The sequence below is a fragment of the Cetorhinus maximus genome, chromosome 5, assembly GCF_964194155.1.
Source record: "Cetorhinus maximus chromosome 5, sCetMax3.hap1.1, whole genome shotgun sequence".
Lineage (NCBI taxonomy): Eukaryota > Metazoa > Chordata > Chondrichthyes > Lamniformes > Cetorhinidae > Cetorhinus > Cetorhinus maximus.
In genome coordinates this window covers 167,070,513-167,085,239 of record NC_135883.1, presented here as the reverse complement: position 1 = coordinate 167,085,239, position 14,727 = coordinate 167,070,513, and the positions used below count along the sequence as shown (strand labels likewise).

The 14,727-nt window shown below is 45.8% G+C and overlaps 1 protein-coding gene across 4 annotated transcripts in view; it reads right to left on the bottom strand.

The window, feature by feature from the left end:
• The window catches only part of cul9 (cullin 9), a 318,678-nt gene that overhangs the window by 88,906 nt on the left and 215,045 nt on the right, over positions 1 to 14,727 (bottom strand). For all 4 annotated transcript variants that reach the window (XM_078542786.1, XM_078542788.1, XM_078542787.1 and 1 more), the window contains 2 exons: positions 13,767 to 13,891; positions 8,581 to 8,763 (listed from right to left, as the gene is read on the bottom strand). In XM_078542786.1, the coding sequence (XP_078398912.1) occupies positions 8,581 to 8,763; positions 13,767 to 13,891 (308 nt within the window). The remainder of the gene's footprint in view (positions 1 to 8,580; positions 8,764 to 13,766; positions 13,892 to 14,727) is intronic.

The window sequence follows — 14,727 nt, the reverse complement described above, 5'->3', positions numbered from 1 at the left end:
GTCAATTTTGTCTCTGACACACAATACCAACAGTCCTAATCCCCATTTTCACTAAATTGTTAACCACTGAGCTTCTTGGCCCTTAAAACAAACTGACATTATGAATGGTTTCGTTTCCTCAAGTATTCCCTTTTCAAAACTGTCATCACCGCCTTGTCAAAACCCCTAACCACCCACAACCACTCTGTCCTTGCAAAATACGATCACTTCCAAAATCATTTTCCTCCACAAACACTTTGAAACTGTTGTCACGTCTCAAACCTGTGTCCATCGATCACACAACTCTATGTTTTGAGTCTCTCCAATCAAGTTTGCATAATAACCACAGCACCGAAACGGTCCTGCTTCTCAGTCATCTAGTCCAGGGGGAGGCGATGGCGTAGTGGTATTGTCACTGGACTAGTAATCCAGAGGCCCAGGGTTCGAATCCCACCATGGCAGATGGTGGAATTTGAATTCAATAAGAAGTCTAATGATGATTGTCGATTGTTGTAAAAACCCATCTGGTTCCCTTTAGGGAAAGAAATTTGTTGTCCTTACCTGGTCTGGCCCACAGCAGTTGACTTTAGCAAGCCATTCAGTTGTATCAAACTGCTACAAAGAGTCAAAAAAGGAATGAAACTGGACGAACCGCCAGGCATCGGAAATGGCAATCGCAGCATCTGGGAGCTAGTGCCAAAATTGGGAGAGCTGTTTGACCAAGCAACAGTCTGACATGGTCATCCTCATGGAATCATAGCTTACAGATAACGTCCCAGATTACACCATCACCATCCCTGGGTAGGTCGAGCAGAGGTGGTGGCACAGTGGTATACAGTCGAGAGGGAGTTGCCCTGGGAGTCCTCAACATCGACTCTGGACCCCATGAGGTCTCATGGCAACAGGCCAAACATGGGCAAGGAAACCTGATTACCACGTACCACCCTACCTCAGCTGATGTTGAACATCACTTAGAGGAGGCACTAAGGGTGACATGGGCGCAGAATGTACTCTGGGTGGGGGACACCAATGTCCATCACCAAGAGTGGTTACCGAGCTAGCCGAGTCCTACTAGACTGGGTCTGCGACAGGTGGTGAAGGTGAGGAAGGTGGTGGGGGATCCAGCAAGAGGGTAAAACATACTTGACCTCGTCCCCACCAACCTGCCTGCCGCAGATGCACCTGCCCATGACAGTATCGGTTGCTCGGAGTGACCACTGCACAGTCATTGCAGAGACAAAATCCCACCTTCACATTGAGGATATCCTCCATTGTGTTGTGTGGCACTACCACCACGCTAAATGGTTTTGCATGTCCTTGAACAGATCTAGCAACAGGGCATCCATGTGGGGCAACAGCAGAATTGTACTCAAACACAATCTCTAACCTCATGGCCCAGCACATCCCCCACTCTACCATTACCATCAAGCCAGGGGATCAACCCTAGTTTAATGAAGAGTGCAGGAGGGCATGCCAGGAGCAGCACCAGGCATACCTAAAAATGAGACGTCAACCTGGTGAAGCTATAACACAGGTCTGCTTGTGTGCCAAACAGCATAAGCAGTAAGTGATAAGACAGGGCTAAGCGATCTCACAACCGGCGGATCAGATCTAAGCTCTGCAGTCCTGCCACATCCAGTTGTGAATGGTGGTGGACAATTAAACAACTCACTGGAGGAGGCGGCTCCACAAATTTCCCCATCCTCAATGATGGAGGAGCCCAGCACATCAGTGCAAAAGATAAGGCTGAAGCATTTGCTACAACCTTCAGCCAGGAGTGTCAAGTGGATGATCCATCTCAGCCTCCTCTGGAGGTCCCCAGCATCACAGGTGCCAGAGTTCAGCCAATTCGATTCACTCCATATGATATCAAGAAATGGCTGAAGGCACTGGATACTGCAAAGGCTATGGTCCCTGACAATTTTTCAGCAATAGTACTGAAGACTTGTGCTTCAGAACTTGTCGCGCCCCCAGCCAAGCTGTTCCAGTACAGCTACAACACTGGCATCTACCCAGCTATGTGGAAAATTGCCCAGGTATGTCCTGTACACAAAAAGCAGGTCAAATCCAACCTGGCCATTTACCGCCCCATTGGTCTACTCTCCATCATCAATAAAGTAATGGAAGGGGTCATAAACAGTGCTATCATGCGGCACTTGCTTAGCAATAACCTGCTCACTGATGCTCAGTTTGGGGTCCATCAGGGCCACTCAGCTCCTGACATCATTACAGCCTTGGTTCAAACATGGACAAAAGAGCTGAACTCCCGAGGTGAGGTGAGAGTGACTGCCCTTGACATCAAGGCTGCGTTTGACCGAGTGTGGCATCAAGGAGCCCTAGCAAAACTGAAGTCAATGGGAATCAGGTAGAAAACTCTCTGCTGGTTGGAGTCACACCTTGCACAAAGGAAGATGGTTGTGGTTGTTGGAGGTCAGTCGTCTGAGCTCCAGGACATCACTGCAGGAGTTCCTCAGGGTTATGTCCTCAGCCCAACCATCTTCAGCTGCTTCATCAATGACCTTCCTTCCATCATAAGATCAGAAGTGGCGATGTTCGCTAATGATTACAGCATTCATGATCAGCACCATTCACAATGACTCAGATGCTGAAGCAGTCCATGTCCAAATGCAGCAAGACCTGGACAGTATCCAGGCTTGGGCTGACAACTGGCGGGCAACATTCGCGCCACAGAAGTGCCAGGCAATAACCATCTCCAACAAGACAGAATCTAACCATCGCCCCTAGACATGCAATGGTATTACCATAACTGAATCCCCCACTATCAACATCCTGGGGATTACTACTGACTAGAAACTGAACTGGACTAGCAATGTAAATACTGTGGCCATATGAGGTCAGGGGCTAGGAAACATGCAAAGAGTAACTCACCTCCTGATTACCCAAAGCCTGTCCACCATCTACAAGGCACAAAGTCAGGAATGTGATGGAATACTCCCCACTTGCCTGGGTGACTGCAGCTCCCACGACACTGAAGAAGCTGGACACCGTCCAGGGCAAAGCAGCCCGCTTGATTGGCATCACATCCACAAACATTCACTCCCTCCACCACCGACACACATTAGCAGCAGTGTGTGCTATCTACAAGATGCACTGCAGGAATTCACCAAGGCTCCTTAGACGGCACCTTCCAAAGCCACGACCACTACCATCTAGAAGGGCAAGGGCAGCAGATAGATGGGAACACCACCACCTGGAGGTTCCCCTCCAAGTCACTCACCATCCTGACTTTGAAATATATCTCCGTTCCTTCACTGTCAAAATCCTGGAGCTCCCTTCCTAACAGCACTGTGGGTGTACCTACACCACATGGACTGCAACGGTTCAAGAAGGCAGCTCACCACCACCTTCTCAAGGGCAACTAGGGATGGGTAATAAATGCTGGCCCAGCCAAGGAAGCCCACATCCCGTGAATGAATAAAAAAAAAGGATAAATTGGAATTTCCTCTCGTTACACACAGGGCAGACCAAAGTCACTAGTTTCTGCCTTCACCCAAAAGCTCCATGCTGTTTCTACCTTTCTTCCCAGCCACTTTTTCAGGTTGATTGGGACTAGCCAAAACCTCACTGTTCTTTTAGAGCCCAAGCTAGTTTTCAGATCCTATATCCTCTCAATCACATAGACCCTCTAAATCCACTCAGTAACATTGCCCCTCTGCGCCTTTGCATCAGCCCATCTTTTTAAGTAACCTTCATTCATGCCGTTGCTCACTATTCCAGGAACATCCTAGAATGTAAAGATAACCACATTGCCACCTCCCCCTGGCTTATTTTCTCTACTGCAAACTGTCCTCTCCCCTCCAACAATACCTGCAAGGCCGCCTATGCTTAAGTTCGAGACAATCCAATCACCTGCCTCTGCCACATTCCTCCCTTCAACTATCCCACCTGGCCACAAACTTCCCCTAAAGGTCCCCACTGCTTTAACCGTGAATTCCGCACTTTCTCTAGTTTCTCGTCTCATGCCCTATCCAAGCTCATCTTATCCATGAGTCGCACCCCCTGCGCCCTTGACCATATTCCCACTAAACTGCTGACCACCCAACATCCCTTCCTGGTGCCATGTTAGCTGATATTGTTAACTGTTCTCTCTCTTCCTGTGCTACCCCTCTCTTTTTCTTTGAATATGCAATCATCACACTCTCCCCAAAAACAAACCCTTGACCCCATCGTTCTTGGAAACTACTGCCCCATCTCCAATCTCTCTTTCCTCTCCAAAGCCCTTGAACATATCAAGAATGGCTAAACAGGTTTGGCCTTTATTCATGAGAGTTTAGAAGAATGAGGGGTGATCTTATTGAAACGTACAAGATTCTGAGGAGGCTTGACAGGGTAGATGTTGAGAAGGTGTTTCCACTAGTAGGGGAATCTCAAACTAGGGGACATAGTTACAGAATAAGGGGACACTCATTTAAAACTGAGGTGCAAAGGAATTTCTTCTCTCAGAGGGTAGTGAATGTCTGGAAATCTCTACTTCAGAGAGCTGTGGAACTAGATCACTGAAGTATTTAAAGAGGAGGTAGATATATTTTTGAAATATTGGGGAGTTGAGGGCTATGAGGAGCTGGCACGAAAGAGGAGTTGAGGTCTGGGGCAGATCAACCATGATCTTGTTTTATGGCAGGGCAGGCTTGAGGGGCCGAATGGCCTACTCCTGCTCTTATTTCTTATGTTCTTATGTGACTGGAGTCCTCGCCTCCTAAATCCATGCCCATCTTTCCAACAACTCCATGTTTGAAACCCTCTAATCAAGTTTCCACACCTGGCACAGTACTAAAACAGCTCTCAAAGTGACAAATGGCATCGTATGTAACTCGACAGAAGTAAATGAAACCTTGTATTTCTTGACCTGTCCGCAGCTTTTGACACTGCTGACCACACCATCCTCCTCCAACACAAAGAGTAAAAGGCAGAGTCTGAAGGCTTTGTTGCTTGCCCAGTGCCAGGGCTAAGGACAACTCCATGAGGCTGGATAGGAACTTGGAGTGGTAAGGGGGGGAATCCAGTTGTTGTGGGTGCCAACGACGTAGGTTGAACTAAGAAAGAGGCTCTCTAAGGGAGTTTGAGCAGCAAGGGACTAAATTAAAAAGCAGAGCCAGTAAGGTAATAATCTCTGCATTACTACCTGAGCCAAGAGTAAACTGGCATAGATAAATAAGATCAGAGGGTCGAATGTGTGGCTCAAAGATTGGTGTGGGAGAAATGGGTTTCCATTCATAGGATACTGGCACCAGTACTGGGGAAAGAGAGAACTGCTCTGTTGGGAAGGGTTTCACTTGAACCTCACAGGCACCAGTGCCCTTACAAATCAAATAATTAAAGCTGCAGAGAGGGCTTTAAACTAAATAGTGGGATGTGGGGGCTGGAGGGGAAAGAGTTCAGATGAGGAGAATTTTAGAAATGAGAAAGGACAAGGCACTAGTGCAGGATAGAGATAAGGGTCATGGTAATCAAAGTGTGGCAGGAAGGGATAGAGCATACAAATGAAAGAATGTACCAGCAAATAAGGTCAGAGTAAGGAACATGGTAAAAAGACAAAATTAAAGGCTCTTTATGTGAATGTATGTAGCATTACAACATAGATGAAATGATGGCACAAATGGAAATAAATGGGTATGATATGACAGCCATTACAGAGATGTAGTTGCAAGGTTTGGAACTGAACATTCAAGGGCATTGAAAGATAGGAAGAGAGAAATAGGTGGTAGGATAGCTGGTTTAATAAAGGGTGAGATCAGTGTAGTAGTTAGAAAAGATCTTGATCAAAGATGTAGAATCAGTTTGGAGGAGTTGAGAAATAGCAAAGGAAACAAGCCACTGGTGGGAGTGGTTTATAGGTATAAGTTGCCTCATAAAGGTTAAGACACGAGCATTCGTGGCATTGGGGGTAATATGTTAGCATGCAGAGAGTATTGGCTAACTACCAGGAAACAATGTAGGAATTAGTGGATCATTTTCAGGTTGGCAAACTGTAACTAGTGGTGTGCCACAGGGATCAGTGCCTCAGCTATTTAAAATCTATATTAATGACCCGGATGAAGGGACCGAGTGTACTGTAGCCAAATTTGCTGACAGTAAAAAGTAAGGTGGGAGAGCAAGTTGTGAGGAAGATACAGAGTTTGCGAAGGGAGAGAGATAAGTGAGTGCACTAAAATTTGGAAGATGTAGAATAATGTGGGAAAATGTGAGAATATCCTTTGGTAGAAAAAATAGAAAAGCAAAATATTATTTCAATGGAAGGCTACATAATGATGTGATACAGAGGGATCTGGGGGTCCTCTTACATGAATCACAAAGTTGTCATGCAGGTTAAGCAAGTAATTAGGAAGGCAAATGGAAGGTTATCCTTTATTGCAAGGGGGACAGAGTATGAAAGTAGGGAAATATTGATACAACTGTACATAATGTTGCTGAGACTACCCCTAGAGAGCTGTGTACAGTTTTGGTTGCCTTACTTAAGGAGGGATATGCTTGCAATGGAAGCAGTTCAGATAAGGTTCATTGGACTGATTCCTCAGATGAAGGTGTTGTCTTATGAGGAAAGTTTTTAAAATTCTTTTACAGGATGTGGGCATCGCTGGCTAGGCCAGCATCTATTGCCCATCCCTAAGTGCCCTTGAGAAGATGGCGATCAGCTGCCTTCTTGAACTGCAAAAATCCGTGTGGTGCAGGTTGATGGTAAAGGTTGCGGGTTTGGAAGATGACGTTGATGAGCCTTGGAGAGTTGTTGTAGTATATTTTGTAGACAGGCTACTGCTGCCACTGTGCGTGTAGTGTAGGTACACCCACAGTGCTTTGAGGGAGGGAGTTCCAGGGTTTTGACCCAGCGACAGTGAAGGAACGGCAATATAGTTCCAAGTCAGGATGTTGAGTGGCTTGGAGGGGAACTTCCAGGTGGTTGTGTTCCCATGTGTCTGCTGTCCTTGTCCTTCTACATGGTAGTGGTCAGGGGTTTGGAAGGTGCTGTCCAAGGAGACTTGGTGAGTTCTTGCAGTGCATCTTATAGATGGTACACACTGCTGCTACTGTGCGTCGGTGGTGGAGGGAGTGAATGCTTGTGGATGGGATGTCAATCAAGGGGGCTGCTTTGTCCTGGATGGTGTCAAGCTTCTCAAGTGTTGTTGACGCTGCATTCATCCAGGCAAGTGGAGAGTATTCCATTACACTTCTTGGAGATGGTGGACAGGCTTTGGGGAGTCAGGAGGTGAGTTAGTCATCGCAGGATTCCCAGCCTCTGACCTGCCCTAGTAGCCACTTGTAGCGATGGTTAGATTCTCTCTTGTTGGAGATGGTCATTGCCTGACACTTATGTTGCACAAATGTTACCTACCAATTGTCAGCCCAAGCCTGGATATTGTCCAGGTCTTGCTGCATTCAGACATGAGCTGCTTCAGTATCTGAGGAGTTGCGAATGGTGCTGAACATTGAGCAATCATCAGCGAACATCCCCACTTCTGACCTTATGATGGAAGGAAGGTCGTTGATGAAGCAGCTGAAGATGGTTGAGCCCAGGGAACTACCCTGAGGAACTCCTGCAGTGATGTCCTGGAGCTGAGCTGATTGACCTTCAACAACCACAAGCATCTTCCTTTGTGCTAGGTCTGACTCCAACTAGCGGAGAGTTTTCCCCAATTCCCATCGACTCCAGCTTTACTAGGGTCCTTGATGCCACACTCAGCCAAATGCTGCCTTGATATCGAGGGCAGTCATTCTCACCCCACCTCTGAAGTTTCAGCTCTAACTGCCCTTGGACTGAGGAGCTTGCTAGGCTATTTCAGAGGGCAGTTAAGAGTCAACCACATTGCTCAGAGTCTGGGCGCACATGTAGGCCAGGCCAAGTAAGGATGGCAGATTTCCTTCACTAAAGGGCATTAGTGAATCAGATGGGTTTTTACAATTGATGGTAATTTCATGGTCATCTGTGACTAGCTTTCAATTCCAGATTTATTAACTGAATTTAAATTCCAACAGCTGCCATGGTGGGTTTGAATCTATGTCCCCAGAGCATTAGATTGGGCCTCTGGATTACTAGTCCAGTGACATTACCGCTACACCACCTATACTCATGGGAAGAATGAGGGGTGATCTTATTGAAACATGTAAGATTCTGAGAGGGGCTTCACGGGATAGATGCTGGGAGGATGTTCCCCCTCATGGGAGAATCCAGAATTAGGGCACACAGTTTAAAAATAAATGGTCCTTCATTTAAGAGAGAGATGAGGAGGAATTTCTTCTCTCAGAGGGTCATTGGAATTCTCTTCCACAGAGACCAGTGGAGGCTGGGTCATTGAATACATTCAAGGCTGAATTAAGACAGATTTTTGCTCGACAAAGGAGTCCAGGGTTACAGAGGTGCAGGCTGGAAAGTGGAATTAAGGCTATCTTATTGAATAGGAGCAGGCTCAAGGGGCCAAATGGCCTACTCCTGCTCCTATTTCTCATACTCTTCTGTTCAGTTTGTACCCAGAACCTCAGTGTGTACAGGATATTGTACGGCTTATGCCAATATGAGACGAGCAGGTTGTAGCTGGAATTGTTCAATGGTGAACAATGCAGTGGTGAGGAGGTCACATTTTCACTTACATGCATGGCGGTGAGATGGGATAGCTGAAGGAGTGCTGCTGCGAAGCCCTTGCGCAGTGCTAATACAAAGGCCATCTGTTGCCCAAACAGTTCCTCCATGGCATTCTTCAACTTCAAATACATATCCCTGTAACGTTTGACAAAATCAGGAGAATTCCAAGCCCCATCTAGAAAGCGTTTTACCTAATGGAAAAAAATATTGTCAGAAACAAACGATGGAAGTACCATTGCCAATCTGATGTTTCTTTAGTGAATTTTAAAATTGCAGTACCATAACTCTGCCTCTAGAGGCTGATAATGTTTAAGCCATGTATTTGAGGTATGAGGTCAGTGAAAATACAATTACATAACCGCTCTGCAACTGACAACTTCTCAAATATTAATGCTTCACCAATATTACACAATAAATTCAAGAAACACCCCATGAAATGAACCATTTCACAAGTTATTGGCTATATTATATATACCATACTGTAATAAACACTTCATGTAAAATTTAAGGTATGTCAGCGCAGGTTGGCAATATGGAATCTGCATCCCGCAGGATGTGGGAGGGCGCGCAGGTACAAAGTGCCCTCGATGACTACATTTGCAGGAAGTGTCAGAAACTGCAGAAACTTGAGCTCCGGGTTGCAGAGCTTGAGTGGTGCTGGAGTCACTGTGGTGCATCCGCAAGGCTGAGGATTACGTAGATAGCACGTTTAGAGAGGTGGTCAAACCGCAATTAAGAAGTACACAGGCAGAGAGGGAATGGGTGACCGCCGGGGTATCTAAGAGAAACAGGCAGGTGATGCAGGAACCTCCTGAGGCTCTCTCGCTCTCTAGCCATTTTCCATTTTGGATACTGGTGAGCAAGATGGTTCCTCAGAGGACTGTAGCAAGGGCCAAATTCATGGCACCAAGGGTGGCTCAGCTGCACAAAAGGGAGGAGAAAGAAGAGAGGAAGTGCTATAGGGTAGTCCCCTAGAAGAGCAGACAGGTGCTTCTGCAGCCATGGATGTGACTCCAGAATGGTCTGTTGCCTCACTGGTGGCAGAGTCAACGATGTCACAAAGCAGCTGCAGGACATTCTTTTGGGGGAGGGCGAACTGCCAGAGGTTGTGGTCCACACTGGGACAAATAACATAGGTAGGAAAAGGGATGAGGTCCTGAGAGCAGATTTTAGGGAATTAGGTGGGGAATTAAAAGGCAGGGTCTCAAAAGCAGTAATCTCAGGATTACTCCCAGTGCCACATGCTAGTGAGGATAGGAATAGGAAGATTGAACAGTTCAACACGTGGCTGGAAAAATGGAGAAGGAGGAAGGGCTTTAGATTTCTGAGGCATTGGGACCAGTTCTGGGGCAGATGGGACCTGTACAAGGAGGACAGGTTACACCTTAACAAGACTGGGACTAATATCCTCGCAAGGAGGTTTGCAAGTGCTTTTGGGGGCAGGGGGTGGGGTGGGTAGATTGGCAGGGGAGTGGGAAACTGAGGAACTGAATTCAGAGTGCAGAAGAGAAAAACTGGCAGTGGGAAGTAGAGAAGTATCAACTAACAACAAAGAGAGTAGAATTAAGGTAGATGGAATACTTGGAGAGTTTGATAGAATTAGAGTCGTCAATAGTAAGTCATTAGATGGGATCAGAATAAGGGGGAAAGTAAAAAAGCCTAAATCAGGGTCAATGTGCAAGTATGTGAATGCATAGAGTGTGGTTAATAAGACTGATGAACTACAGGCACATGTTGACAAATGGAATTATGATTTTATTGCTATAACAGAGACCTGGCTCAAAGAAGGGCAGGACTAGGTGTTAAATATTCCTGGGTACAAGGTATTTAGGAGAGATAGGAAAGGAAGGAAGGGGGGAGGCTAGTGACAGTACTGATTAAATATGACATTACAGTACTGGAGAGAGAGGATGTTCCAGAGGGGTCAAGGAATGATTCTCTCTAGAGGTAAGGAATGAAAAAGGTGCAATAACATTGATCGTTGTAGTATATAGCTCACCAATTGGTAGAAGGATGTAGAGAAACAAATTTGCAAAGAAATTACAGAGAGGTGCAAGAATTACAAAGTAATTATAATGGGGGACTTCAATTATCCAATATAGACTGGGATAAGAGTAGTGCAAGGGGATGAGAGAGGTGAGAGTTCCTCGAATGCGTTAAGAGATAATTTTCTGCAGCAGTATGTTTCCAGTCCAACAAGAGGGCAGGCACTGTTGGACCTGGTTCTGGGGAATCAGCTGGCCCAAGTGGATCAAATATCAGTGGAGAGAGCATTTAGGGGACAATGACCATTGTATCATAAAGGTTTAGGTTGGCTATGGAAAAGGACAAGGAACAATCAAGAGCAGAGATAATTAATTTGGGGAAAGCCAACTTCGATGGGATGAGAAGAGTCATGTGAGTTGGAATCAAATGTTGGCAGAAAAGACGGTGGCTGAACAATTGATCACCATCAAGGAAACAGTATTGCAGGCAATGTCAAGGTACATTCCCTTGAAGGGGAAAGAGAGGACAGATAAATCCAGAGCACCCTGGATGACGAGAGAGATAGAGGTAAAGATGAAAAGGAAGAAGTACGCATACGACAGACGTCAGATAGAAAATACAATGAAGAATCAGGCTGAATATAGAAGCACCAGAAGGGAAGTGAAGAAACTAATAAGAAAAGCAAGGAGAGAGCATGAAAAGAGACTGCCAGATAATATAAAAGGGAATCCCAAGGATAGGAAATATGACTTGCATACGGAGGCAGGAGAAATAGTGGAGGTATTAAATGAGTACTTTGCACCTGTGTTTACAAAGGAAGCAGATGCTACCTAGGCTGAGGTGAAAGAGAAGGTAACTGATACAATCTTCCAGTCTTCCTTAGACACAGGGGTGGTGCCAGAAGACTGGAGAATTGCAAATGTTACACCCTTGTTCAAAAAGGGGTGCAAGGATAAAGCCAGCAACTACAGACCAGGTAGTTTGACTTCAGTGGTAGAAAAACTTCTGGAAACTATATTTCGGGATAAAATCAATAGTCACTTAGATAAGTGCAGGGTAATTAAGGGAACCCGGCATGGATTCATGAAGGGAAACTCATGTTTCACTAACTTGCTGGAGTCTTTTTGAAGAGATAACAGAGAAGGTTGATAAGGGCAAACACTGTTGATGTGGTATATGTGGACTTTCAAAAGGCATTTAATACGGTGCCATAAAACAGACTTGTGAGCATTATTCTTGCTCATGGAATAAAAGGGAAAGTAGGCGCTTGGATAAGAAATTGGCTGAGTGACAGGAAACAGAGAGTAGTGTTAAATGGTTGCTTTTCAGATTGGAGGAAGGTTTGTAGTGGAGTTCCCCAGGGGTCAGTGTTGGGACCCTTGCTCTTCCTGATATATATCAATGACCTAGACTGTGGTTGCAGGGCACAATTTCAAAATTTGCAGACGATACGAGGATTGGAAATGTTGTCAACTGTGATAAGTATAGTCTTGAAATTCAAAAGGTCTTAGACATGTTGGTGGATTTGGCAGACAAGTAGCAGGTGAAGTTCAATGCAGAGAAGTGGGAGGTAATTCATTTTGGCAGAAAGAATATGGAGAGACAGTATAAAATAAAGGGAGAAACTCTAAAGGAGGTGCAGGAACAAAGGGACCTCAGTGTATACGTTCACAAATCAATGAAGATGGCAGTGCATATTGAGAGAGTAGTTAATAAAGTATATAGTATCTTAGGCTTTATTATTAGGGGCATTGAGTACTACAGCAAGGAGGTCATGTTGAACTTGTATAAGACACTAGTAGGCCTCATCTGGAGTACTGCATCCAGTTCTGAGTGCCACACTTGAGGAAGAATGTGAAGCACATCTTGAGGAGACTTATGGTCCTCTCTACCACCACCCTTGTGGAGGCATGGCTTGTATTGTAACGCTTCTCTGCCTCTGTTCTTGGGTGGTGGCGAGGCGTCATTTGCCACCTCTTCAAAGGATAGCTCATCACCCAGCAGCCATCCATCCGGTCGGGCTGGAGCACTGAATAGCCTCGGCACCTGGGAGCATCTGAAGATGTAGGCGTCATGGGAGCTGCCAGTGTACCTTGCACAGAGTTGCAGAATCTGCATCCTGTGATCACACACTATCTGCATGTTCATGCACACTATCTGCACGTTCATGGAGTGGAATCCCTTCCGGTTGATGAAGGCTGACTCACTGGCACTCTAATGGCCACCTGTATGCAGTCGATGGCACCCTGGACGCAGGGGAACCCAGCAATCGCTGCAAAGCCTCTGGCTCACTCAGCCTGGCTGACCTTGTCCATACAGTAAAGAATAAAGGTCAGTGCTCGCCTGAATAGAGCTTCTGTCACCAGCTTCATGCAACTGTGGACAGCTGATTGGGAGACTCTGCAAAAATCCCCCACTGACCCCTGGAAAGAGCCAGAGACATAGAAGTTAGGGGCCGCTGTGAGCCTCAGAGCCACAGGCATGAGGTGTCCACCCACACAGTCAGAGCTGATCTCAGGGCCAATCATCTGACAGATGGAGGTCACGGTCTCCCTTGAGAGGTGGAGCCTCCTTCAGCATTGCACCTCAGACATATTGAGGTAGTTGCATCGCCGCCTGTAAAACCTGGCAGCAGGATAGTGGCATCTTCTGTGGCCCCTTCCGCCTTGGACTTCCTGTTGGCCCTGCGCCTCTCCTCCCACAGGTCGCTCGTAAAATTCAATCACATTATGGTCTGAAGAACAGTCATACGGACTCGAAACGTTAACTCTGTTTTTCTCTCCACAGATGCTGTTAAATCTACTGAGTTTTTCCAGCACTTTCTGTTTTTGCTTCAAATTTCCAGCATCTGCAGTATTTTGCTTTTATATTATGGTGACTGCACCTAATGACCTATGGGGTCATTAATTAATCCCATCTCATTGCACAATACCAGGTCTAGTATAGCCTGCTCTCTGGTTGGCTCCTGGACATGCTGTTCTAAGGAACTATCCCGGAAACATTCTATGAACTCCCCATCTAGGCTACCTTTGCCCCTTGGACTTTTCCAGTCTTTATGTAAATTAAAATCTCCCATGATTATCACCGTGCCTTTCTGACAAACTCTCTTTATCTCTTCCTTTATGCTCCATCCTACCAAGGGTGGAATTCCATGAACTAAAAGTTGGAATTCTGCCAAACAGTGCAAATTTCTCACCACTATCCTTACCTGTTGCTGTACTACTCCGTGCCAACATTGAGCTATCCCAGAGATGCTGCTGGGCTTGCTCAGCATCTGCCCTTTCACAGGCCCAGAGGTGCTGCTGCTGCTGTCTTTTGATCTGTTTTTGCCATCTGCAAAGCACAAACACATGTTTATATGATTGACCGACTCCAGTTGACTGTCATCTTTTATTTTCAAATCCCATTTTCTAAAAGATTCACAATAAAGAAGATATTTCTTTAAGAACAACAAGACCTTGCCCATTCCACACCAATCTAATGAGTCACATTCTATCCCTTACAGCACAGAACTTTTAATCTCAGCCAGACTTTCCCTGCTGAGTCACTCAGGTGTGCTTGGCAACCAGCAACATTCATGGAGCTCTGGGAACAGGAAGGCATCCACCACATCCTGAAATCAGAATGTCTGCAGCCTACCAATAAAAACCACAACAGAGACAGCAAAGAAAGGTTTGTGTTTCACTCAAAATTCAATGAAAATTACTTTCGAAGGAAGAGGGCTTATCAGAACTAATTAACCCAAGGAGTGGAGACATGCTGTGTAATGAACTTGCAAGTTAGTTAAGCAATTGTTGCAGAATCTCAGAATTGTTAAAGCGCAGGAGGCCACCATTCGGCCCATCGTGTCTGCATCGGCTCTCCAAATGAGCAACTCACCATTTCCCCACCTTCTCCCTGTAACCTTGCGTTCTCTCTTTTCAGGTAACAGTCTAATTCCCTTTGAATGCCTCAATTGTGCCTCCACCACACTCCCACGCAGTGCATTCCAGACCTTAACCTCTTGTTGTGTGAAAAATGTTTTCATGTCACTTTTGCTTTTTTTGCCAAATACTTTAAATCTGTGCCCTTTCAATCCTTTCATGAACGGGAACAATTTTTCCTCTCACCTCTCAGGCTTCTCTTCTCCAAGAAAAACACTCCTAACTTCTCCAATCTGTGTAACTGAA